Source organism: Pseudorca crassidens, chromosome 19, assembly GCF_039906515.1.
Source record: "Pseudorca crassidens isolate mPseCra1 chromosome 19, mPseCra1.hap1, whole genome shotgun sequence".
Lineage (NCBI taxonomy): Eukaryota > Metazoa > Chordata > Mammalia > Artiodactyla > Delphinidae > Pseudorca > Pseudorca crassidens.
Window position 1 is genome coordinate 45,702,782 of NC_090314.1, and position 26,336 is coordinate 45,729,117.

General features: G+C 41.6%; 1 protein-coding gene and 1 pseudogene across 18 annotated transcripts in view; one reads left to right on the forward strand and one right to left on the reverse strand.

The window, feature by feature from the left end:
- Positions 1 to 671: 671 nt before the first annotated feature.
- Positions 672 to 26,336, reverse strand: part of BRCA1 (BRCA1 DNA repair associated) — a 64,047-nt gene continuing 38,382 nt past the window's right edge. For 10 of the 18 annotated variants that reach the window (XM_067716103.1, XM_067716107.1, XM_067716102.1 and 7 more), the window contains 11 exons: positions 21,320 to 21,446; positions 19,497 to 19,684; positions 17,233 to 17,543; positions 14,834 to 14,921; positions 12,164 to 12,241; positions 11,631 to 11,671; positions 8,781 to 8,864; positions 4,795 to 4,849; positions 3,187 to 3,260; positions 2,748 to 2,808; positions 672 to 1,905 (listed from right to left, as the gene is read on the reverse strand). In XM_067716103.1, the coding sequence (XP_067572204.1) occupies positions 1,760 to 1,905; positions 2,748 to 2,808; positions 3,187 to 3,260; positions 4,795 to 4,849; positions 8,781 to 8,864; positions 11,631 to 11,671; positions 12,164 to 12,241; positions 14,834 to 14,921; positions 17,233 to 17,543; positions 19,497 to 19,684; positions 21,320 to 21,446 (1,253 nt within the window). In that variant the 3' untranslated portion in view covers positions 672 to 1,759. The remainder of the gene's footprint in view (positions 1,906 to 2,747; positions 2,809 to 3,186; positions 3,261 to 4,794; positions 4,850 to 8,780; positions 8,865 to 11,630; positions 11,672 to 12,163; positions 12,242 to 14,833; positions 14,922 to 17,232; positions 17,544 to 19,496; positions 19,685 to 21,319; positions 21,447 to 26,336) is intronic. The other 8 variants (XM_067716110.1, XM_067716109.1, XM_067716105.1 and 5 more) reach the window with 1 other exon arrangement.
- On the forward strand, positions 22,128 to 22,567 carry LOC137212537 (NADH dehydrogenase [ubiquinone] 1 alpha subcomplex subunit 6 pseudogene; annotated as a pseudogene).

Consider the following 26,336-nt stretch of genomic DNA (forward strand, 5'->3'; position numbering starts at 1 on the left):
TCATGAGTCCAGAATGTGGGTGGCCTCTAGAAGCTAAGGATGACCTCTGGCCGACAGCCAGCAAGGAAACAGAGAGCTTAGTCCTAGGAGTGCAAGGAACAATTCGGACAACATGAAATGAGCTTGGAAACAGATCCATCCCCAGAGCCTCCAAGAAGGAACACAGGCCTGCCCTGCTGGCACCTTGATTTTGGTCTTATGAGACCCAAAACATAATAAATGGATGTAGTTTTAAGCCACTAGATTTGTGACAATTTGTTATGGCAGCAATAGAAAACAAATATAAAAAGGGTTTTTTTTTTTGTGGTATGCGGGCCTCTCACTGTTGTGGCCTCTCCCGTTGCGGGGCACAGGCTCCAGACGCGCAAGCTCAGCCGCCATGGCTCACGGGCCCAGCCGCTCCGCGGCATGTGGGATCCTCCCGACCGGGGCACGAACCCATGTCCCCTGCATCGGCAGGCGGACTCTCAACCACTGCGCCACCAGGGAAGCCCTATGATAAGGTTTTTTTTTTTTTTTTATGATAAGGTTTTGAAGTCCCCTTGATAACCCTAGGAGGTAGGTACTACTATTATCCCCGTTTTACAGATGAGGAGATGAAAGTACAGTGAGAAAAGGCTCTGAGAAAGTCTGCAGGTGTGAGCCTTCAGAACAGTCATACTTGGTGGAAGTGTTTGCTACCAAGTTTATTTCCAGGTGAAAAGCACATTTACAAAACATATTTTGTACAATCAAGTCCTTACTGCCTGCACACACCGGGGGGCTAAGGAAGACCTAGTCCTTCCAACAGCTATAAACAGTCCTGGATAATGAGTTTATGAAAAACACTTTCTCTTCCTTCAGCAAACAAAATTATTTATGAATCTGTACAGTTCAGCAATAGGGAGCAAAGGGAAAAAAATTACCTCAAGGAAAGCAAACAGCTCCTTTCCTGGTGGGATCCATCATCTTACAGACATGAAATATTCATATCAGAGATCTTATATTTCAAGAGGAATGGGTTACATATCAGAGCTACAACAATAAACATTTTATTTGTCACTAATGGGGAATTAGAAGATTCTCTTTGGACACCAGAATTCTTGAAAAGATTCTGCTGTTTCAGAGCACATGAGTGCTAAGAAATTCTTTAGAAGCCCAGCAACTATAGCCCAGACTTTTGGAGATCAGGGTCAGCAAGACTCCCCTCTCCTCTAATTAACCCTCAAATTTCATATTATATCCATTACCGCCTCTGGATTTCCTCCCCAATGCTCCACTCCAACACTTGAGAGCTGTCCAAGGACTGTTCTGATTTTAAGTCACAGCACAGATCCCCAAGTACTCACCTTCCATTGAAGGATCTGACTCCTGGACTTTAAGAACACAAGGGTTTTGAGAAACAAATTTAGGGAAACCAGCTATTCTCCTGAGACCAACCACTCTGCCTCCAGCTCCAAGCCGACAGCCCCAGGACGAGGAATAAGGCTGATAAATAATGAATCAGCATCTTGCTCAATTGGTGGGGTTTAAACGGTTTTAAATTCTTTTCAGGTGAAAAGTTGCCACAGTTTTGTGCTCATGGCAGATTTCAAAGGGAGACTTGAAGCAGAAAATCTTTAAGGGACCCTTGCAGAGCCAGAAGTTCTTTTCAGGCTGATGTACATAAAATATTTAGGAATCGGGGCTGTGGAAGGACTGAAGAGGCCTTTCCCTGGGCCTGGAAAAAGGTCATTTCTTAAGCTCATTCTTGAGGTCCTGCAGAGACGGGCCCTATCCCCTATATACATGGCAGGCTGGAATCAGCAGCAGCTCTGGGGACCTGGGGTATCAGGTAGGTGTCCAGCTCCTGGCACTGGTAGAGGGCTACGCTGTCCAATACCCACTCTCGGGTCACCACAGGTGCTTCACACATCTGCCCGATGACTGGAGACAGAGAACACAAGCAGAGATTAGTGTCAATTCACATTTCCCCAGACCAGACCCTAGTCAATCTACTCGGGGCAACTGGTTGGATGAGTTCTTAGAGTGACTTAGGCAGGAGCAATATCACTGATCTTCAGCAGTGCTTCAGGACATAAAAAGCCTGAGGACTGACTGCTGGTGAAAGCCTATAGCCTCTGGCAACTTTATTAACATGAGCTCCAATCTGTTAAAGGAAAAGTCACCAGAGAGAGCAAAACAGCATTGCAATTTAATTACGTGGAAACATGTTTGCCATATCTTAAGTGAAAAAGCAAAACAGTATGATGGGCACGATCACATTTGTATAAAATACATGTGTGTACGTACATACACAACCAGGCCTGGTAGAATTTTCCGGTGATCATCTCCAAGTGGTGGGATTGCTGGGATTATTTTGCTGTGTTTGTGCTCATTTATATTTTATGTGATGAATTTTCATATTTAAGCACACACACCCCCCCCGTGGAAACAGTTCATGCACTACTTTTATAATGCAAAACAAACAACAAAAAAGTTTTAAAAGGACATTTTAGCCATTCATTCAACAAATATTTATTGAGCACCTAGAATGTGCTGAGAACTATGTTAATGAAGCACCGGGTGACCTGTGTTGAATCAAACTCTTCCCACCCCATATGACGCAGGTACATGCCTATGGCCTTCCGGAGCCCCACACAGGTGCACCATCCACTCCAGTTGATCTAAACAGGGCATTTAGGCCTAAAATCACCACAGTAATCTGCACGCTTAACCTGGGCCCTCTACCCCATCTCCTCTGGATGAAGGCTTACAGCAAGACTCACCATGGAAGCCACCGCCCTCTGTCCAGGCATCCGGCTGCACGACCACAATTGGTTGAGTACCCTGTACCCCCAGAAAGGAAACAGCATTGAGGGTATCAGAGCAGGACTTTTGCGACAGTCACTTCACCATTTCTTGATAGCTTGCTGAAGCACACTACTCTGGGGGCAACCATGCAAAGGAGGGGGAAGGGCACATGTCAAAAAGGAAGGGTCAGAGGGAAAGAGCCTTCCCTGGGTCTGTTTAGTATTTGTAGCTCTCAAGTCCTTACTTATCCCTTACAGACGGAGTCTTCTGGCACAGGTACGTGGGCAGAGAAGGGTGAGGGTGAAGTGAGGCTTCCAAGGCTACACTGGGGGGTTCATAGGGACTGAAAGGTGCTGCCTCGCTCAATCTCAGGACAGAATAGTGTCCTCCCCCGACAGGGCACCAAACACTTACCTGGCTGAGGGTGAATGATGAGGGCTCCTTCACCACAGAAGCCCCACACAGATGCACCATCCACTCTAGTTGATCTAAATAAGACATTTAGACCTAAAATCACCACAGTAATCTACATATTTAACTGGGCTCTCTACCCCACACTCCTCTGGATGAAGGCTTACAGCAAGACTTCTCAGTGGAAGAGTCCCTGTTTCTCTGCTCCAAAGGGACGGAAAGGCCTTAAACTACAAATTCTAAGTCAATTTGCTACGGATATGCTACCTACTTTGGTTATCAGTCCCCATAAGGCCACTTGGTAGATAAGGTCTGAAAGTCAAATGAAAGAAAGAAAAAAAAAAAATCGAAGATCTCATTTCCATTAGTTTGCTAAACTGCTGGCTAAGACACTGAAAAACTACCTACCCACCATCCCTCCTTCCTTGCCTAATTCTGTGTTGGTGATTGATAATCACAGCCACTGACAGCACCATACTTGGTGGTAATTATTGTAAATGTCAAGAGATAGGAAGATAATTCATTCAGTCAAGAGAAAATACAAGTCATCCTGGACAGAGACTCAGCACGTCAGTGGGGAAAGGCTATATGCTGAGCTGGAATCAAATCACTTGAAAAAATCAGAAGAGATGTTCCACTTGGACCTGGAAAAGCAGCAGAACTGACCACTGGGTGGCTCCTGGTCACCTCTGGGTCTCTTTACCATCAGCCCGTTTCTGAGGATTGCTGAGGTGCTCCTGTTTGGCTGAGTGAACCGAGGTCAATTAACTTACCTCCAAAATGACAGCTGCTAGAGACCCTCATTCTCATTATACCAAAGTACAAAAACCCTGAGAAACCTTTGAGTGGCGCTTGGAAATTTCATGAACACCCAATCAATAACCAATAAAGACAGAAGCAAAATTACTTTGCCAGGTTCTCTTGCTGCCACTCATCTGTCCCTGACCAGATGCCAAGGCTGACTTCGGGGGAGTAAGAGGACCTGATCCTGGGGGCAGAAGTGGGTACAGAGGAAAAGGTGGGTAGCCTTTGTCTGGAAAAGAACAAACCAAATCTAGACACACCCCAGGGCCTCAGTGCCTCACAACTTCCGAGCTGAGCCACATAGCACTCCTCAACATAACATCACATTCAGTGTCAAATTAGAAAATGTTCATCAAGAGTCTTCCTCTGCTCTGGGCCTATGTGGGGCCCCAGGCCCACAGGGCTTATGCAGCTGTTGTGCTCTCATCTCTGTATCAAATGGAGATGGTTTAGGAGGAGCAGAATTCTTTCTTGACATTTACAAACCCAAAAGGTATCTTCTCCCTAACTTATTATTTCCCCCCTTTCTTAGACCAAAGGGCAGTAAAAGCAGCTCTACCCCACTGAGCACAGAACATATTGTGTCCTAGATCCTAACTCTTCACTGCCTTCTAGCTCTTGAGAAGGGGCACAGGGCTAGTTTTTTTTGCCATGGGCTAATGTTTTGGTGTGGTTTTGTCTGACGAGTGCTAGAGAAATAGAATAACCTCTGGAATATCTCACCCATATGAGGAAACCCCCATTAAGATGATGACGGAGGGGAAAGGCTGGTGCTGGATTCGGCAGTTCTCCCAGTCAGTCTCTTACCTGTGGGCATATTGGTAAACGGTCCATAGCAACAGATTTCTAAGCCCTTGAAGATCTGGGAGAAGAGAGGGACAGAGGGGTGGAGAGAAAGAAACATTAGTTATAAAAGATATGGGTTTTTTAAAAAGCAATATAGAGACTCTCAAAAATGAAGAACTTTCCTTTTTTTAAAAATTTTTTTATTGGATTATAGTTGATTTACAGTGTTGTGTTAGTTTCAGGTGTACAGCAAAGCGAATCAGTTATACATTTATATATATCCACTTTTTTTTTTTTTTAAGATTCTTTTCCCATATAGGCCATTACAGAGTATTGAGTAAAGTTCCCTGGGCTATACAGCAGGTTCTTATTAGCTGTCTATTTTATATATAGTAGTGTGTATATGTCAGTCCCAATTTCCCAATTTATCCTTCCCCCGACTTACCCCCTGGTAACCATAAGTTTGTTTTCTATATCTGTGACTACTTCTGTTTTGTAAATAGTTCATTTGTACCCCTCCCTTTTTTTACGATTCTACATATAAGCGATATCATAAGAACTTTCCTTTTCTTTTCTTTACCACCTGATAATTTCTGTTGCTACTTCCCAGAGACAATCAGCCCAATGTCCAAAACACTGACGGATTTTAGACTTTTTTTCATGTGTGTATGTATTTGATCTACTCTATAGTCATACTTTGTCATTCAAGGGCTGGGCATCCCACCTTGCCACCAATCAGGTCCAGGCTCTTTCCTGATGACCTCTGCAGGTAATTTTACTTCTCGTTAGAGACAAGAAGAAAAAAATTGGTCCTCCTTTATGTTTAATAAAAGGCTTGGATGGCAAGAGATTCAAACTATCAGCTGAAGTTTGATGTTTATCCAGATTTGATATATACATCAATACTAACCCTGACCCTAACTGGCAGAGAGGTCTATGTTTATTTTATGTGTACCTGCTCCTTTTCTCCTGGCCCCAGAACATCTGTTCCTGCCTTCACACTGCTCTACGAATGGCCCTTGTTCCTTCAGCAACCTAAGTTGTTTTTAATCTAGAAGGGAAGCCTGGTTGTGCCTCTCCTCACTGAGCTTACTGCCTAAATTTTCAGGAGACACAGATCACAATGCACCCTGCAGGTACCTCTTCCACTTAGAGTGCTCAACAGACTGTCCGAAAGAACTTTCTGTTTTGGTGGAAATATTCTATATTTGCTTTAATAAGGTGGCCAGGAGTCACATGTGGCTAATGAGCACTTGAAACGTGGTTAGGGTGAGTGAGGAACTCAACTTCCTATTTTATTTAATTTTCGTTAATTACAATGTAAACAGCTTTGTGGCTGGTGGCTACTCTGTTGGACAGGCAAATTCTTACACATGCTTTGGCACGAATTCTTAGGGAAGGACTTGGGTATCTTTTCAAAGAACAAATCTAACTTTGTTTCAGTTGGCTGGATACATACCATTTAGGTAACCTTTGTTCTCTTGACCCTTTTTCTTTCTCCCCATTCTACTAAAATGAAAATTGTCTAGGCCTAGAACTCACCTCCCTTCAAATAAGAGAGACTGGGGTAGAGAAAAATCAGGAAGCTAAAAACACATGATGGCCTTTTAGGAAATGCCCACTCCCCCCCCCCACCCCATTTCAATCTCAGTCAGAGGAACAAGGACAGATAGCAGGACAAGTCTGTTTCTGTTGTATGTGACAGCCTCCACCTGTGCCATTCTCACTATCTGTATGAATAAACTGCATCTCCAACCTGTTGGCAGGATCTAGATGCTCATAATGCTAAAAGTTCTCCTCAGGTGGCCAGCTGGAGCCAAATGTTGACACAAAAAGTACAAAAGATTAAGAATTTTAAAAAAATTTTATTTATTTTTGGCTGCGTTGGGTCTTCGTTGCTGTGCGGGCTTTTCTCTGGTTGCAGCGAGCGGGGGCTACTCTTCGTTGTGGTGCGCGGGCTTCTCATTGCGGTGGCTTCTCTTGTTGCAGGGCATGGGCTCTAGGCATGTGGGCTACCATAGTTGTGGCAGGTGGGCTCTAGAGCTCAGGCTAAGTAGTTGTGGCGCACGGGCTTAATTGCTCCACAGCATGTGGGATCTTCCCGGACCAGGGCTCGAACCCGTGTCCCCTGCACTGGCAAGCAGATTCTTAACCACTGTGCCACCAGGGAAGCCCAAGATTAGGAATTTTTACATCCAGGCTGACACTCACTGATGAGGATGTCTAGTTATGAGATTAGAAATTTGAAGTTTCACCTCTACAAATACATTTATCTTCCACAAGAGAACGCTACAGTGACACGTGGTGTTTTCAGAATGACACTACTTTGACCAGGCACGTTCCACAATTGCCACCCCAAATGCAGGGCAAAACTCCAAATGCTGGAATTTCCTTTCAAGGAGGGAAGAATCTCGTGCTGATTCTGCCTTGTATCCAGTGGAATAAAACATATGACTGGCTCACACAGAGATCCCCTCAGGTGCAGGCAGAAGGAGAAACAGGGCCAGCGGCTTTTCTTGGCATCTAGAAGTTACTTGATAGGCTCAGAGGGTGAGGGTGGGCTGACCCCAAGGGTTCAGAGCTCCAGGGCTGGATTTGTGACCATCTCCCAAAGCAGTTTTCCTTAGAAAATCATCTCTGTTGGTTCTCTCTCAAGTTCTATAAAGGAACAGGAGGTGCTCCGTATGTGGATGTTCTGACATGCCCAGTGGTACACACTTGAAAAAGGAAGAAATGCAGACCAGGAGCATAAGCACTCAGCCAGTGACCCAAGAGCAGCCAACTCAGGCCTGACAGGCTGGTGTGAAATCTTGCCTGGATTTCTCCTTGAGAGAACGACATAATTTTGGCTACATCATCTGTTACAGTATGATCTGGGGAAGAAGGTCACTGAATCTTCCTGGGCCTCTAGTCTTTCATTTGTAAAGTTGTTAGAATAATCAATTTTTCTCCTGTGTGAAAATTTCTATAATGTGCCAGGAAACTATGGTATTGTCATTACCAGATTCTGCTCAGATTCTGGAGGGAGACTGGTTCTAGTTGGGTTCAGCTTCTAGTTGGGTTCACAACTAGCTGTGTGAGCTTGGGCAATTTACTCAACCTCTTTGATCCTTAATTTTCTCATCTATAAAATAGGCATAATTATAGTACACGCTTCCCAGGGTTGCTGTAAAATTGTTAACTAGTTAAGATAGGGTCGAGTGTTTGGAGCAGTCCCTGGATATAGTGAACATTACACAGATGTCAGCTATTGATTATCAACCACTTTCTCTTCTGTGCTTCCACAGACAGCCTGGGTACATCCCCCTCACAGCACTTACCACACTGCTGTAGAGAAAGACACCACCGTGAAGTAGAAAGAGCAAAGGTTTTAGATTCACATCTGTCTCAAATCCCAGCTCTGCTATTTATCAGCTAAGATTTGCACCCTAGAATGAAACCCAAATTATATAACTTCTCTAAACCTCTAAGCTCCCTCATTCATAAATCGGATAATAGAGTTGGCCCACTGGCCTACTGTATCCAACAAGTTCCACATCCGCAGATTCAACTAAACTGCCAATGGAAAATATTTGAAAAAAAAATGTTTCTTCCAGAAAGTTCCAAAAAGCAAAACTTGAATCTGCTTTTTGGCAACTATTTACATAGCATTTATACTGTACTAGGTCTTAGAATTAATCTAGAGTTGATTTAAAGTGTACGGGAGGATGTTACATGCAAATGCTATACCATTTTATAAAAGGGACCTGAGCATCTTTGGATTTTGGTATCTGCAGGGGGTCCTGGTATCAATCCCCCAAGGGTACTGAGGAATGACTGTACTTATTTACTCTGCTGTTCCGGAAGAACTAAAAAACCTATATGAATGCACCTACTTGGTATTCTAGCAATGTAAGGGGCCATCTTGTAAGGCCCCTTACAAGATGAATGAGACCATCTCCACGAAGTGGGCAGGAATGCAGAGGGGTGGGTAGGTTTTTTGCCAACATGGGGGAGGAGGGCTTTACCTTCCTGTCCTGGGATTCTCTTGCTCGCTTTGGGCCTTGATGGTTTCTTCCATTGACAACATCGCCTCTGACTTCAAAATCATGCTGAAAGAAACCAAGCCCAAACCACAGGGGTCAGAGAAAGAGAAGCCTCCTTCAATGGAAACAGAGGAGATACATCATATTTAAGGAATCAAATATTGCCAGGCAGTTTTGAACCCTATCTCCCCCAAAATCATCTTTTCTGGTGGACTGCATGAAATGACCAGCATCTCAGCTGCTGAAATCAATTCATTGAAGCAAATCTTTGTGGGCAGAAACTAACAATTGGCTTTTCACCTCACTGGGACTTAACGTATTTTAATTTGCAACATCTATCTCCTCTCAGAACATTCACTTAGCATTTAAACTGCTAATACTGTGCTGTTATAAAGATAACTGGAGAATTCCTGATCTCTTAATGTGTATTACCACCTAAAGAAATAAGGGTTTCTCAGATTTCCATTGAGAGATTTACAGTTAATGAAACCAAAATAATAAAATATACATTTAATACTGAAGAAAGTAAGAGGCTTTTCATAATCACTATTTGGACTAGCCAAGGCTGGGGGAATAAAGAATAATAGGATTAGGGAGGTCAGAGGTTTGGGGAGAATTCTGGGGAAGAATGCTTAGAAACAATTCTTACTGAAACTCAGATTGCAGGGGAGACCACATCTGTTGCCAAGAGAATTAGGAAGAATAATAAAGTCATGGGCATAACCACAGGTTGTTATTAGGTGAAAGCACTCTTAATATTTCCTAGTCACGTGAGTGAGAAGAGTCTGGTGATAAACATGTCATCTATTTGAAGATGACCCTCAAATTTATAGACCTGATTGTACCCCTGTGCCTACTAACCTCTCTACCCGGAGGTCTCCTATAAATCCCCAAATCCATGCACCTAAATCAGAGCTCTTGATTCTACTCCTGCCTCCTGCTCCTCGGCCTCCCAGGATGCTCCTCCCCCATGTCTTCCTTATCTAATTAACATCACTAACATCCACTTCATTGTTCAGGCCAAAAATCTAAGCGTTACCCCAATTCCTGTCTTTACCTCATCTTCCAATTTAACCTATTAGTAAGTCCTATCTTCCAAACATCTCAGACCAAACTCTTCTTACCATCTCCAGGTCTCATTACCCTATGAATAAAATTCAAATTCCTTACCACGACTTACACCGAATCCTACCTGATCTGGCCCTTGTCTATGACCTTCTCCAACCCCTTGTCTAACCTCTGCTGCCTACATATGATTCACCAATTACAACTCTCCAGCTATACTGGCCTGTTTTTCTTTAATAAACCAAGCTCATTCCCATCTTAAGACCTTTATGCTTGCTGCTATTCTGCCTATAACATTTGTTCCCTACATTTTTCTTTTCTTGTTTGTTTTTTAAAAATTTTATTTATTATTTTTATTTATTATTTTTATTTTTGGCTGCATTGGGTCTTTGTTGCTCCACGCGGGCTTTCTCTAGTTGCGGAGAGCAGGGGCTACTCTTCATTGCGGTGTGCAGGCTTCTCATTGCGGTGGCTTCTCTTGTTGCGGAGCGTGGGCTCTAGGCGCACAGGCTCAGTAGTTGTGGCGCACGGGCTCAGCTGCTCCGCAGCATGTGGGATCTTCCCGGACCAGGGTTCGAACCCGTGTCCCCTGCATTGGCAGGCGGACTCTCAACCACTGAGCCACCAGGGAAGCCCCCTACATTTTTCAAGGCCAATTCTTTCTTGTCTTTTAGGTCTCAGCTCAAGCTTTTCAGAAAGCCTTCTTGGGTCTCCTTACCTAAATAGTCAACCTCTGTCCCCAGCCAACCGCCAGTCTGTTGTTCTATATATTTCTTCATAGTGTTTATTGGTATTTTAAACACATCTTTATTTATTATGCATCTCCCCTCCACAGAACATGAATCCCACCACAGCAGGGAACTATCAGTCTTATTTACTGCTGTATCCCTGGTGCCCAGCACATAGTAGGCTCCCAATAATATAAGTCACTGAATGAAACCAACAGAAACATCAATTAATTAATTATGAATATGCTGACTAGTGCATAATAGTTTAAAACTGCTTTCGCTAATTTTATTTTGCCTGATCTGTTGTCACCAGCAGCTCTAAGATGGCTGTTCTAAAATTATTCCTCCTCCTACGCTCTACCTTATTTACCTCTCACTGTTCTCAGTATCAAAGAGTAAAATAAAATCTCTTTGAAGGAATCAGGTTTCTAAACAGATACATTTGCATATTAATATGAAGGATTCTTTTCAACTGTGAAAGAGTTTTCTACAAAGGTGTATGTGTGTAAGATTTAGGTGGGCCTGTTTCTCTCTAGTTGTGGCGCTCAGGCTCACTAGTTGCAGCACACAGGCTTAGTTGCCCCGCCGCATGTGGGATCTTAGTCCCCCAACCAGGGATCGAACCTGCATCCCCTGTACTGGAAGGCGGATTCTTAACCACTGGACCACCCGGGAAGTCCCTGCTTGCATAACTTTTTTTTTTTTGGCGGTACGCAGGCCTCTCACTGTTGTGGCCTCTCCCGTTGCGGAGCACAGGCTCCAGACGCGCAGGCTCAGCGGCCATGACTCACGGGCCCAGCAGCTCCGCGGCATGTGGGATCCTCCCGGACCGGGGCACAAACCCGTGTCCCCTGCATCGGCAGGCGGACTCTCAACCACTGCGCCACCAGGGAAGCCCTCGCATAACTCTTGATGATCCACATCATCAAGGAAAATCTTCAGAAAGTAGTGCAAGGCAGGAAGCAGATAAATTTTCGTGACTCAGTATGACTCAATGGCACCAAGTCTTTCTGATTAGTTTGTAAAACAGAGTACCTACCTCATCCAGCATCTTTCTTTCTTTAATAGACTGGGTCACCCCTAAAGAGATCACAGAAAAGATAGGTCACACAAGAGCAGAAGACCTCCCTTCATGGGGGTAGATGGTGCAGTGATTCACATAAGTGTGTGGGAGAAATAACACTGAATAGAGGTCCTCTCTCTATAAAGCCACAGCTCCTTAATAGATTTCCTTCTGGAGACACCGTTGATGCTTAATTTAAACATTATAAAAGTGCCTGTTGCACATGGATTTCTGCCTACCATTAAATAAATCCCTAGTTCATATGCTAACATTACCAGGAGCAGATTAGGTCCTATTAGTTATAAAAAGAAATACATTTTCCCCCACATCACCAGCTATCTGAACAAAGAGCTATGCATTAAAGATAAAGCTAGTTTAGTGTTACCACTAAAGACCTTTTCGTAATTCAGATTCAGCATCAGCAAAAATCTTAGGTGTTAAAATGTTAGGTGTCAAAATGCAATTCTGAGGTGTTAAAGGGAGGAGGGGAGAAATTATATGGTACTTACAGAAATAGCTAACTACCCATTTTCCTCCTGCAATTCCCAGAAAATATTTCAGTGTCCGTTCACACACAAACTCAGCATCTGCAGAATGGAAAACATCCAAAGGATTAGAAGTTGAAAACAAAATCAGGAAGGGCTGCCATAAGAAGCTAGAGCGCCCCGCTCCTTATGCTACTTGAGATCAATCTGGATTGATGATTCCAACACCCCTGGTGATGGACTCAGAGGCTGGAAGCACCCCTAATTCTAACCAGCAGGTGTGGATCTTTGGAAGTCTGGAGAAGGCTGATACGAAGTTAAGACCACAGGAAGCGTCTGCCCTATCTTCTAGATGCCAAGGCCAGCTAAAGATGTCTGTCAGCGTGCTCAGGGAACTACCCATGTTGGTAGTATTGATACACGTGGACGGGCAAGATCTATTTTACTGGATGACAACATGTGAAAGGAAAAGAAAACAGTGTTGTTGAAATCCTAAATTTGAAATGTCAATGATGAATTTTCACCCCCAGAACTTCTACTTGGGGAATCCTAACCCCTAATTCTTAATTCCCTTGCAAGGCAGAAAAATATAGTATTTTCATAGTTTTTCTCTTTTCAACGTATTTCAGCAAGCAGTAGCTGAAGAATCACTTCTGCTTATTTTTTAGTGTTTTAAAGGCCCGTTTGAAGGACTAAGCAAACTCAGGAAAGAATACTTAGTTTTAAACAGGAGAAAAGTATTTAACTAAATCCTAAACACAGCGGGCCATCTGCCAGTAGTAGAAACAGCCATTCTCCCTAACCGAATTCTTCACAAATTAAAAAAAATCTTTTCTCTTTCTTCACAATTTTTTTTTTTTGCGGTACGCGGGCCTCTCACTGTTGTGGCCTCTCCCGTTGCGGAGCACAGACTCCAGATGCGCAGGCTCAGCGGCCATGACTCATGGGCCCAGCCGCTCCGTGGCATGCAGGAACTTCCCGGACCGGGGCACGAACCCGTGTCCCCTGCATCGGCAGGCGGACTCTCAACCACTGCACCACCAGGGAAGCCCCACAATTTTTTTTTTTTTTTGCGGTACGCAGGCCTCTCACTGCCGTGGCCTCTCCCATTGTGGAGCACAGGTTCCGGATGCGCAGGCTCCGCGGCATGTGGGATCTTCCCGGACCGGGGCATGAGCCCGTGTCCCCTGCATTGGCAGGCGGACTCTCAACCGCTACGCCACCAGGGAAGCCCCTCTTCACAATTTTTAAAGCGTTTTGTTTAACTGTTGTGAAGGTTGACTTAATAATATGCTTTAAACTCAGAAATCTTAGCTCATTTTTAGTTTTAAAGTAGCAAGTGTATTGCCTTTGAGTTTAAACACTGAACTACTTTAGATTTAATTTGCATTTTAAAGTTTTCTTTTCACCTATCAGCAGCCTTGATCCAAAGCCATAGCTTAAGATATATTCAAGTTTAATGACATTCATCTCTAAAACAGTTTAGTTCATGGTAACTTGTTTTGGCATCGGATTCCTGTGAGCATTATCCTCTGACCCTGTAGTATGATCTTTACACAGTAGAAACCTAAGCTCTTAGAAGTTCTAAGGCAGCATGTGCCTGCCAAGAAGTCTGGACCCTATGCTCAAGAACCTTCAGCTGTATGAACAGAAACACCCTGGAGAGGACCAGGGAGTCCATTTTGTTAGGAAGGTTTTAAGAGTTGAGCTTCAATCTGTATCTTCTGTGTGCCATAGGCACGTCTTTGGTTTCTGGAGCCCATGAGTGAACCTAACTCCTCCTCCAGATAACAACTCTTCAGATATTTCAAGACACTTGTCTTGTTCCCTTAAGTCTTCCCATTCCTTCATTTGTCCTTCAAATGACATTGCTTTGAATTCCTTTTCCCCATTCTCTTCATCTACCTCTGGATAAACACTCTCCAGTTGTCAGGGACCAGCATGAAAAGAAAGCATGGTGCTCAAAACAGAGCACACACCTTCCAGGTGTTCGCTCCAGTGGGGGTGGGGTAGGGTGTCGGGATCATCACCTCACTTGCTCTGGACATTAGGCTTGTATCAATAAGGCCCAATTTCAAATGAGCTTTGTTAGCAGTCCTGAAATGTTTACTCAGATTTAGCTTACAGTCAACTAAAAGCCTCTGAGGTCTCCCTTGTCATCACACAAGTCATACTTAAGATTTAAAAAGGGGAAGGTGTGGGACAAATGAATTTTTCCCTTCACTTTTTTCTTTTTCATATGCTAGGCTATCTCAGAGCTGATAACTGGACTTGTTTCCTGTAAAACTCTCAACCACACTCAAACTAGGTGTTGGAGTGGAGTGAGGTCATGGAGCTAGCTAGGGTTTCCAACCACCCAGATTCTGAGTGAAGACTCACTTCTGCTCATTCCCCTCTTTGCCCCATTTGTTCCTCCAGGACTTGGGCTCTGCCTTCCCAGAAAGCCCTCACACAGTGTAGTCCAAGCAGGGTGGACTAGGAGAAGTGATTCATCGTTCTGGCTCATCACTCTCCAATCTTAACACAAAATAAAGGGGGTCAGGAAATAGCAAAACTATTATTTTTCTTTCATCAAGCAATAACTGATTGACTATTGGAAGACGGTCACCCATGCTATGCTTAACAAACACGCCCATGTCTTCATGTAGTTTTATGCAACAGATGCAGCATATTCTGTAAAGGTTCTTGGTGTACCTGTTTTCATAATGACATGAGTAGTCTCTTCAGTAATTAGATTAGTTAAAGTGATGTGATGTTTTCTGGCAAACTTGTGCACAAGCACCTGAAATCAAATCAAATATCACATTATAATAAATTACATCTAGAACACAGCTTGAGTATTAGTTATTCCAGCTTTGAACCTCCATTTTTCTCACAAAAGGTACATCCTTTTTATTCTAATATGAAGTTTCAAAATAAATAGTAATTTAATAAAAATTATGTACAAATCAGAGGAAGAAACTCTAAAATAGTCTGTGCTAACAGACATGGAATTATAACCAAGGATTCAAAATAATATTAATTTTCCTTTTAATAACAGATACCATTTGATTCCCTAAGACAGTTTCTTTGCAGAGTGACACCCTACTATACTATAATTTAGATTTATCAGCCTACACTTTATAAGCTGAGAGGTAACTTGCCTATACAGAAAGTTATGCTCAGATATGTGACTTAAGAACAAGATTCAACCTGCAGACAGTTTTAAAACGTTCAAGTCAAGATGCTTCTAAAGGTCAGAACAAAAACTATCAATTCCTCTTAAGGAGAAGGATTGGAAGAGACTCATATTCTTCCCCAAAGAAATCTAGAGTCTTCTAGCTATTATCTATCAACCAGATAAAAAATCAATAGGCAGTAAAAGAAATTAACCAGATCCATTATAGACACACTTGACATAATCAGCAGCTACTGCTTGGTAAATTACTTTGTTTACCAAGGGCCATCATTTACTAGCCATCACCACCCACGCCAGTATTTCCATCATTTACTAGTCATCACCACCCACGCCAGTATTTATGTGCCCCACGAGATTGCAATGGAGGGTGGGCTGTCTTTCTTTCATGCTGCCTCACTCCATACTGCCACAGGGCACTGAAAAAGGCAAGCTGGAGAAGCTAATGACATCCTCCCCCCACCCCCCGGCTTTTGCCACTGCCCTTTGCCAGGATCATTAGCAATTCTGAACTGATTAATTGCTGAAATCCCAGCCTTGAAACAGCGTTCAGTTAGAAGAGCAACTGCTGAAAAGATCATCTTAATATAGGCTTCGGAATTAATCATGCGTAATACAGTCAGCAGCTTTCATGATAAATTTACCACACTTCGGCAAGTCTGAATAGAGCTGAAAAGTTTTCTTCTTTGCTTGTTTAGAGACAATATGTACCCAAGCCACTTAGAGTCTCATTTGCAGTTCAGGATTGCCCATGGCAAGAAAGATTAGATCATTTTAGCCTTCTAGGAAAAGCTGATCTCACAAAACAAAGGAATAAGGAACGCTAATTTTCAGTGAATAAATGGGAATTTTAGATGTGTTGGCAAAAGATCAAGAGCAGTATAAACAGACATAGGTATGAATTTTTAGAGCAAATAGCTGTTCTGGGCACATGGTTGTGAGATGAGAATTCTGGCATTATTGATGAGAATTTATTCATTGTATCTACTAGGGCAGACAAGGCTTACTTTGCCCTTTTAGTAGTGGGACACATCTGGTCACAGAGGTCATGCTGAGCTGCTAACCTATAGAGAAGCTAGGATGAGAAATGGTTTCTATTCCAGGAAGGATATATTAAGAAAGATACTTAAGAATGACTGAATCATTTCTCAGTGTGCAATAAATAGCATCCACTATTGAATCTGTTTGATACTCTGGTGTGTTATCATGGTTTTAAAGAAATCTTCACTCAATTAATGATTAATTAATGGTGATTAATTAAGGGGAGATAAATTTCCTATGATGTCTGAAATCTATGCTCAATCCAAGCAGAAACAAAGTTTCAGTGGTCTTAATATTTTAATGGGTATTTTTCCACAGCACAAAACAACTCCTGTTTCTAGCAGGAGATGTCAAAATCCTAACAGGGATGGGTTATTGTAGGGTAGAACTGACAGGGCAAGCTACTGGGTAACAGTGTTACAAGCCAGGATAAAGATAAATAAACACTGGAGAAATGCCACTATCTGGCCATGTACTTGGAACCAGTTTAAATTTAGTTAATCATGCTGGCAAGTTCACTCAGATGTGAACAAAGGTGGGGAAAAGATGCCTTCTGGGCAGTGGAGCTATACCTCCTTGCTTTTTTAGATAGAAAGAAAATTAAAATAAAAAAGCTCTGGATTATACTCAAAACCGTAACCTTTCTGCTAATACTTAATAATTATTTCCTTTACTAAATACATACAAAATAATCCATGCTATAGCTTTATCTAGGTATAAGTTTTCAGAAATTAGTAATGGAAATTAAATTACATAGTAATGAACTCGTTTGCCAGATTTCTTCCTATAGGTTATTCACAGCTAGTACCCATTTAAAGCCATTGCGGTATGTTAATGAAGGCTCAGTCATTAGGGAAATACATATGGATACACTCACAAATTCTTTTGAGGTCAAGCCTGATGCCACCATAGAAATTCTTTTGTTGCCTCTTTGTGTTGAAGGTATCAACTCTGGCTTCTCCCTGCTCACACTTTCTTCCCTCACATTATACCCTGCAGTATTAGTAATATGAGCTGCAGCCGGACTCCTGGCAGATTCTTCTGCTTGAAATTGGGGTAATTTCAGTGCAGAGGCTGAGGGTGGCATGCTGCAGACATGAGCTGGCTCTGGGGCTCTGTCTTCAGAGGGATCAGACTCAGGGTCATCAGAGAAGAGGCTGATTCCAGATTCTAGGTAAGGGGTTCCCTCTGAAAGGAATGAGGAAAGAAATTTAATATATATGACAGTGAATTCTGAATTATAACATCTAGTCTCTGCTAAAAATTAAAAAGACAGATTAAGTTAGGTTAAGAGAAAAATGGGTACATTAATAACACTGTTGGTAGATGTGCAAAGCAGCTTAACTTTTCTAAAGGAAATTTGGTATTATGTAGCAACAGCCTTGTGTGTTTATACTTGCAGTCAACAATTCTAGTTTTAGAAATGTATCCTAAGGACATAAAAGAGGTCTGTAAAAGTGTAGTCATAGGAATGTTCACTGCAACATTGTTTATAACAGTAAGGTTTTAGAAACAAACTAAATGTACAATGAGATTAAATAAATTATGCCACATCCATTCCAATGAACTACTCTTCACCTGTTACATTTAATTACAATAAAATGGAGAAATGCACACACTCATGTTTGTTGTAGCATTATTCACAATAGCCAAGAGGTGGAGGCAACCCAAATGTCTGTCATTGGATAAATGGATGAAGAAAATGTGAGATATGTATATATCTATATCTATCTACACACACAGTGGTTTTAAAAAAGCTACCAACATGGATGAACCTTGAGGACAGTATGCTATATGAAAAAAGTCAGTCACAAAAGGACAAATACTGCATAATTCCACTTACATGAGTTATCTAGAGTATCTAAACTCTTAGAAAGTAGAATGCTGACTCCCAGGGGATAGGGGGAGGGGGTAATGGGGAGTTGCTATTTAATGGGTACAGAATTTCAGTTTTACAGGATGAACAAATTTTAGAGATCTATTGCACAATAACGGGAGTATACTTAACATTACTGAGCTCTTAAAAATGGCTGACGTAAATTTTATGTTTTTTTACCACAAAAATAAAATTAAAAAAGATACCGTTGATTTTTAAGATGCTACCCTATTTCAGTTTTAACATGAAATATGTTTGCATCTTAGATATTAAATGCAATATTATAAGAAAGCCTGCTTTCTATAATTTCTGTCATTTATCAGTTTAGTTCTTAGGGGATGGTTTTGATTCAAATGTATACTTCTTTAAAAAATTTTTATTTTATATTGGAGTATAGTTGATTTACAATGTTGTGTTAGTTTCAGGTGTACAGCAAAGTGATTCAGTTATACTCAAATGTATACTTTAATCTTTGGGCTGCTTGTGAATATTTTGGCACTTCCTATATCACTGAAACTTTAAAAAAAAAATACCAAATACAAATAGTTGACTAAATACAATCAAAATGATTTTTGTTTCTTCATCCATGATGATATCATTAACTTTTTCACTTAATAAATCATCAGATATCACTACCAAATTAAAAACAGACCATCCCTGAAACATTTTAGAAAATGTCACTCCATCAGCAAGTAAGCACAGCTAAGTAGAATGTATGAGATTCCTAAAATGACCCTAGTGAACATGGCCAAATACATTTAGTTGTCTAAGAGCACCTTTTATGATAATGTGTTTTTCGGGATTAATTTAAAACTTTCTTTACTGATTAAAACCTTGATTTACAAGCCATAAAACACACTATTCAGTTACAGTGATTTATAAGGCATAAAATATATAGTAATTTATATTCATTAATTCATAAAACAAGAGCTTACTTCAGAGATTTGACTCATTTTTCAATAAAGGACAAGCCTAAAACTTTACCCTAGGGCCCTAGAACTCTTATCTAACAGTTGAAGTAAAATATTTAGAGAGCACCAAGACTCTCTCATCCTCAAAACTGTTAGAGTTAAACCAATATAGACCGATTAACAGCGGCAATAATGTTCAACTTGGATTAACATTCAAGCTAGTTTTCTAATGGGTTTAAGTATAACAGATGCATTCATGATAGACTACCACATTTGAAAGCTGATTCATCAGAATATCTTTAGGTTAAGAGTAAAATAAAAGTGTTTTCTCCATCAGAGCAGATAAAATATTACCTAGATCTTGTCTTGGCAAAGAAGACTGCTCCATTAAATCCTGGGCCTCAGACTCCGTCAGCTGTTGCTCCTCCACATCAACAACCTCAAGCTCCTTTTGAGGTGGGCAGTTTCTGCTCTGAAGACTCCTTGAGTGGCTGTGCATATACCAACTATTATCTGACAACTGCGATTTAGAAGGGGAAGACCTAGAAAAAAGGATGAAAGGAGAAAACCATCACTGTAGCTTGTGAAAGGACTAATCATACTTCCCAGGCAGCCAAGGCATAAGTGAAAGAGCTCACTGTCAGAGATCGGGAATGACTAGCAAGAGAGAACACAAGAGATGGCTAGGAGTCTGGATTCACGATGTCTGCCAACATGTCAGGGCTGACATATAACATCTCTCCTTAGGGTCTGGCCTGAGGCAGTATATCTCCTAGCTATTTAAAAGCATGTCAGCAAATTTCACCAAATTATCCACTGCCACTCACTCAAATTCTATACACTATTTCAAATGAATGTATGAGAATCAGCTCTCTCATGAAAATAAGTTGATTAATTTTGACATTGCTACACTCATTCTTTCTACCCAATTTTAGCAGAATTCATAGAATCATCCCTACCTCCTACCTTTTCAATGTCCAAAGTCATTCTAAAAATAAAAGCCAGCTATAATATATTGTTAGAAGAGCATATGCACACAGTAATTCCTCTACTCTTTCAGGTGTTTAGAACTTTGCTGAATACGATACTTATCAACAGATTTAAAGGACCTCAGAGATCAGATAACGATTCAAACAATTATTGGATATTTAGTATGAGTCAGGCACTAAAGCTAGGCTCCACGGATTAAAGATGAGCAAGACCTGAACTGTTCCTCAAGCAGTCTAGTAGAGGAAGTTCAATCAATGTGTAGGTTTTTAATAGAAGTCTCTACAGGGTACACTGGGGTGGGGGAAGAGGAAGAGGAATATTTCATCTGAATATTAAACAGGTGGTTAGCTCAATCGGTTAAAGCACAGCAATGAGGTCATTACCTCTAATCATGGGTTTAGGGCCTATGGAGGTCAAGTCTTTTCATTCTCTATCACAGCCATCAGGCCATTATCACAGCCTCAAAAATATATCCTCAGTCCAATCCAAGATGCTTGGAAAAGATGGTGTGATTAGATTATTGACAACTTGTCACTATTTCCAGAGAGATAAGTGAAAATATACATACACTTGGTAGAAACGCAATAAATATGAATTCCTTTTCCTTTCTAGAGTCATGAGATGTGTGACTCTATCAGTTCTGAGACTCTATCCTGAACTATCAATTTGGAATAATAGTCCAGAACTTGTCCTTTTACTTTCACTGTGTTTTTATAAAGATCAAATGAAGAAGTAGATACAGTATTTTTAAAACTATAAAGTGTTACATAGTCTTATATCAATAGTGATGTGAACAACATCCTTGGAAGATATTCTGAATATTTACTGGGGTAAATCAATAGCTAAACTTTTTCTAGGAAGGCAAAAACTTCAATTAGGGCAAGGGCGGCCTTGGAGAAGTCTACCATCAGCCTCCAGGCCTGCTGAGGTTTTAGTTCTGTATTTTATTCTGACTTTGAAAAGGGACAGATCTACTGTCCATTTCTCATGTTGTAGCTCATGCCTTGTACAGGTCCAAAGAGCCTACATACAATTAAACAAAAGCAATGTCCTAGGGCAATGAGAGGTTAGATATGTCCGTGTACAAAAAACTAGAGAAAGTATGGTGAAAAAAAAATTAACACTAAAAGTTTAATGTAAGTACAGGTGTTACTTAGCTACCAAACTTGACATTTATTACTTCTTACCTTTCCATTCCTGGTTCTTTATTTTTACTGGTGGAAGTATCCGGAGATACTTGAAACTTGTCAGCAGAAAGGCTTTCTGGATTCTGGCTTATAGGATATTCACTACTTTTCTCTGAAGTTAATACTGCTTTAAATGGAATGAGAAAACAAAGAAATCTACTTTACTGCTTTGTCCTGATGGTGATAATTCAGGTGAGAATATCATTTTTTTTCAAAAGCAGCAATCTGTGACAATCAAATTGGTTTTTTAAAAAAATAATTAATTTATTTATTTTTGGCTGAGTTGGGTCTTTGTTGCTGTGCTTTCTCTAGTTGAGGCACAGGCTCGGTAGCTGTGGCACCCGGGCCTAACTGCTCAGCGGAATGTGGGATCTTCCTGGCCCAAGGGTTTGAACTCATGTCCCTTGCGTTGGCAGGCGAATTCTTAACCACTGCACCACCAGGGAAGTCCCAATCAGATTGGTTTTTAAACAGGTATATCAGACAGAATTCTATAAACACAAGTGATACAGCACCAAATGGAACTCAATGACTAAAAAATAATAACAACAATAAAAGGAACACTTTAAAACTGGGTAAATAAAGATACCCAGCTGAGACAAGGCTGAAAAAATAATATATTTATATTTTTTGGCCCTGAATGATAAGGACATAAGAATAGGAAATGAATTTTTATCTCTGCAGCAAACTAAATTACACTCAAATCACCTCAGACAACAGGGAAGAGAAAGTACTGGAAAGCACAAAGCACACTCCCTTTTCCATCCCTATTGCCTCCACATCAAAGACTGTATAGGGCTTTAGCAAGATGAGTGGCCTCCGCCCGGCTGCTGCTGCAGCCAGCACCTCGCTGAAGCCCATTTTCAATCGGGACATGAACGAGGCTAAGCGAAGGCTGCGTGAGCTCTACGGCGCCTGGTATCAGGAGGTGCCGAACACTGTGCATTTATTCCAGCTAGACATCTTTGTGAAACCGGGACGGGATAAAGTCCGAGAAATGTTTATGAAGAATGCCCACGTCATAGACCCCAAGGTGGCTGATCTTCCGGTCATTAAGGGAAAGATGGAACTGGAAGAAACGAAGTGTGGAAGCAGCGGACACAGGTCATGCGGTTTTTCCATGAAACAGAAGCACCAAGGCCAAAGGACTTCCTGTCCAAGTTCTACGTTGGGCATGACCCGTGACATCACTCAATATTAAGGTGCATGTCGATATTTAAATATTTTAGAGCACAAATAAACTCAATATATGATAAAAAAAAGATTGTATAGGATGGGGGTTTGAGTTTTTGCATGTGTGTGGAAACAAGGGAGGGGTCAGATGAGAAAGAAAAAAGAGGTGACATTTTGCTTCACATTTTCAATTACTAAGAAAATAATAAACCGAAAAACCAATACAAACAAAAAAACAAGGTGCCGACTGATAAGGAACCTGGAAGTAATACATGGAACTAATGATGAACTGGCACAAGAAAGGAAAAAACACAGAACAGACCCAAGGCAAAGTTCTAGCACGTTAGTACATCCTTTTTATTTATTAATTCCTCCAAATGTATTAGTGTGCCACTGCTTTCTAGGAAGTGGCTTAAAGGCAGAAATATTTAAAAAGCAAAAACAAATACTTAAAAATTACACGTCTTCTATCCATTACAAAGTCACTGATGACTATAATTTATTTTGAGCTTTTATTAGAAAAGCGAAAATCCATAAATAAAGGCAGAAAAATTTAAACAAAAGGCTGTATTAATTAAACTATTTTTTTAAGACACTGGGTAGCCTGGGGGGAAATAATCATTGATTTCCTGAGTTAATCCTCAAATACATTATTTATAGTTTCCTTTATAGTCTTCTCTTCTGGACCTGTGAGTTTCTAGGAACACAAGAACCCTGCCTGGAGCTACTGTAAGGTGCTGAAACAAAGAAGGGTCTAACCATGCACCAGCAGGTTTTTCTTCCAACTGGAATGTAAAGTTTTTAATATAGGCATCATTTCCCCCCTAAATACAAGGTGATCACTGATAAAAGGTAATGTGCAATGTCTAAGGAATCACACCAAACAGAATTAATTATTTTTTTAATTAAAAAAAACTTATTAAAGTATAGTTGATTTACAATGTTGTTAGTTTCCAGTGTACAGCAAAGTGACAGAATGAACTATTGGAAAGGGCTTTTTTATTTTTTTAAGTGGAAGGGTGGGGAGGGAAAGGCCTCAGACACAAAAATAGATATTAAAAAGGTCATTCTACCACCTGGACATTTAACATACAAGTTCCTCTTTTCACTACAATGGGGCCCAAGCTACAAAGAAAATAAGCTAACCTGAGTTAGGACTCAGTAACTCAATAGTACCTAAAAAATACAGGGAAAAACTTTTCTGCTCTTCTTTTTCCTTAATCTTTATTTCATAGATGCAGTGATCCAGAGCCCAAGTACTGGAACAGTACTGTAGTCCCCCCGAAATCATTCCTTCATCTGTGGGTCTTAATATGTTATATTCTTCATGGGTAGGGAATACGGGCCAGACCAAACATTTAATAAATTTACTGACTGCCTATTAGGTGCTAATAAGCATTGTTGAAAAGTATTGGGAAGAATCAAAGAGAAAGACATTGAAAAGGAGGAAAGAGATATTGAGAAATGATAAACTATAAGCTTTCAGGAATGAACGTACTGTAGGGCAGAAAAGCTCAGATGTGTCTGAAAATCATTTCAGCTGTAATGGACTACGATGTTACAAATGCTAATGTTTGCTTTATGAATGACAGGTAATTCAGGAGGAAAAAAACAAAACAAAAATAAAAACAAAGTGCCTGATATGAAATAGCTTTACCTGCAGAGGGAGGTACACATCATTCGTAATGGGTAAGAATACACGTTTGCTCAAAAATATTATGCAGGCTTGGGAATGACCCTTAGGCAAACAGTAGGGCAGATCTAGGCTGAGGGCAGGACATCTGATGTAAAGATCCTGGAAAAGGAGCTTTCATCATCATTAAGAATACGGATTCTTAAAAAATAAAAACTGGGGCTTCCCTGGTGGCGCAGTGGTTGAGAGTTTGCCTGCCAATGCGGGGGACACGGGTTTGAGCCCTGGTCTGGGAAGATCCCACATGCCGCAGAGTAACTAGGCCCGTGAGCCACAACTACTGAGCCTGCGCGTCTGGAGCCTGTGCTCCGCAACAAGAGAGGCCGCGATAGTGAGAAGCCTGCGCACCGCGATGAAGAGTGGCCCCCGCTTGCTGCAACTAGAGAAAGCCCTCCCACAAAAACGAAGACCCAACACAGGTAAAAATAAATAAAAATAATAATAAAATAAAAATAAAAACTGGTGAAATATGATTAAGTCTAGAGTTTCGCTTATTACTAGTAATGTGCCAATGTTGGTTTCTTCGTTCTGACAAAATTACCATGGTAATGTAAGATGACAACATTAGGGGAAACTGAAACTAGGTAAGAGGTAGAGTTCTTGTAGGAACTCTCTGTACTATCATTGCTGCTTTTCTGTAAATCTAGAGTTATTCAAAAATAAAACATTTATTTAAATAATAAGTCATTTTAGTACAGCTGAAGGTAAACAAAACTCCTTTTCCCAGGATTAAGAAGTTTGCTTGAATTTCAGTTAGACTCACACCAATTTAAGAGGGAAAAAGGCACAAAACTTGAGCTGCTATTAAGTAGATGCTCAAATTGTTTCAGAAATAAAGCCACAAAATTCCAGAATCCACACCCAGAAATTTTCTTTCAGTAACTCTAGAGTGGGCTTCAGAGTTTTAATCATGTGAATTAAAATATTTATTGAGCGCCTACTGTGTTCCAGGCTCAGGTGTAAGGGTTCTCTGCCCAGATGGAGCCTACATTCTAGTGGGAGGTAAGGAGGAACTCTAAACAACATGCAAAACAAATTCGATATTGTTAAAAGTTAAGGGCCGGGCTTCCCTGGTGGTGCAGTGGTTGAGAGTCCGCCTGCCGTTGCAGGGGACACGGGTTCGTGCCCCGGTCTGGGAAGATCCCACATGCTGCGGAGCAGCTGTGCCCGTGAGCCATGGCCGCTAAGCCTGCACGTCCGGAGCCTGTTGCTCCGCAACGGGAGAGGCCACAACAGCGAGAGGCCCGCGTACCGGAAAAAAAAAAAAAAAAAAAAGTTAAGGGCCTTCCCTGGTGGCACAGTGGTTAAGAATCCACCTGCCAATGCAGGGGACACAGGTTCAAGCCCCGGTCCGGGAAGATCCCACAAGCTGTGGAGCAACTAAGCCCATGTGCCACAACTACTGAGCCTGTACTCTAGAGCCTGTGAGCCACAACTACTGAAGCCTGTGCACCTACAGCCTGTGCTCTGTAACAAGAGAAGCAATTGCAATGTGAAGCCTGCACCCCAATGAAGAGTAGCCTCCGCTCACCACAACTAGAGAAAGCCCGAGCCCAGCAACGAAGACCCAACGCAGCCAAAAATAAATTAAAAAAAAAAAAAAAAAGGTTAATAAGGGCTATTGAAAAAATGTAACAGTATAACAGGGTAAAGTGGGGCTGGAAAAGTCAGAGACTTAAAAATTACAATAAAAAATACCGTGGTTGGGCTTCCCTTGTGGCGCAGTGGTTGAGTCTGCCTGCCGATACAGGGGACACGGGTTCGTGCCCCGGTCCGGAAAGATCCCACATGCCGTGGAGCGGCTAGGCCGGTGAGCCATGGCCACTGAGCCTGCGCGTCCAGAGCCTGTGCTCCGCAAAGGGAGAGGCCACAGCAGTGAGAGGCCCGCGTACCGCAAAAAACAAAAAAAAAAACCATGGTTATAGGTGATCTCCTTGAGAAGTAGCATTTGAGCAATTTGAAAAACATATTCAAGTTGTGCAAATATAAGTGGGCATGGCAGACACTCTCTGTGGAGTTGGGAGAGGGGACACTTTTTTTTTTTTTTTTTTTGCGGTACGCGGGCTTCTCACTGTTGTGGCCTCTCCCGTTGCAGAGCACAGGCTCCGGACGCTCAGGCTCAGCGGCCATGGCTCACGGGCCCAGCCGCCC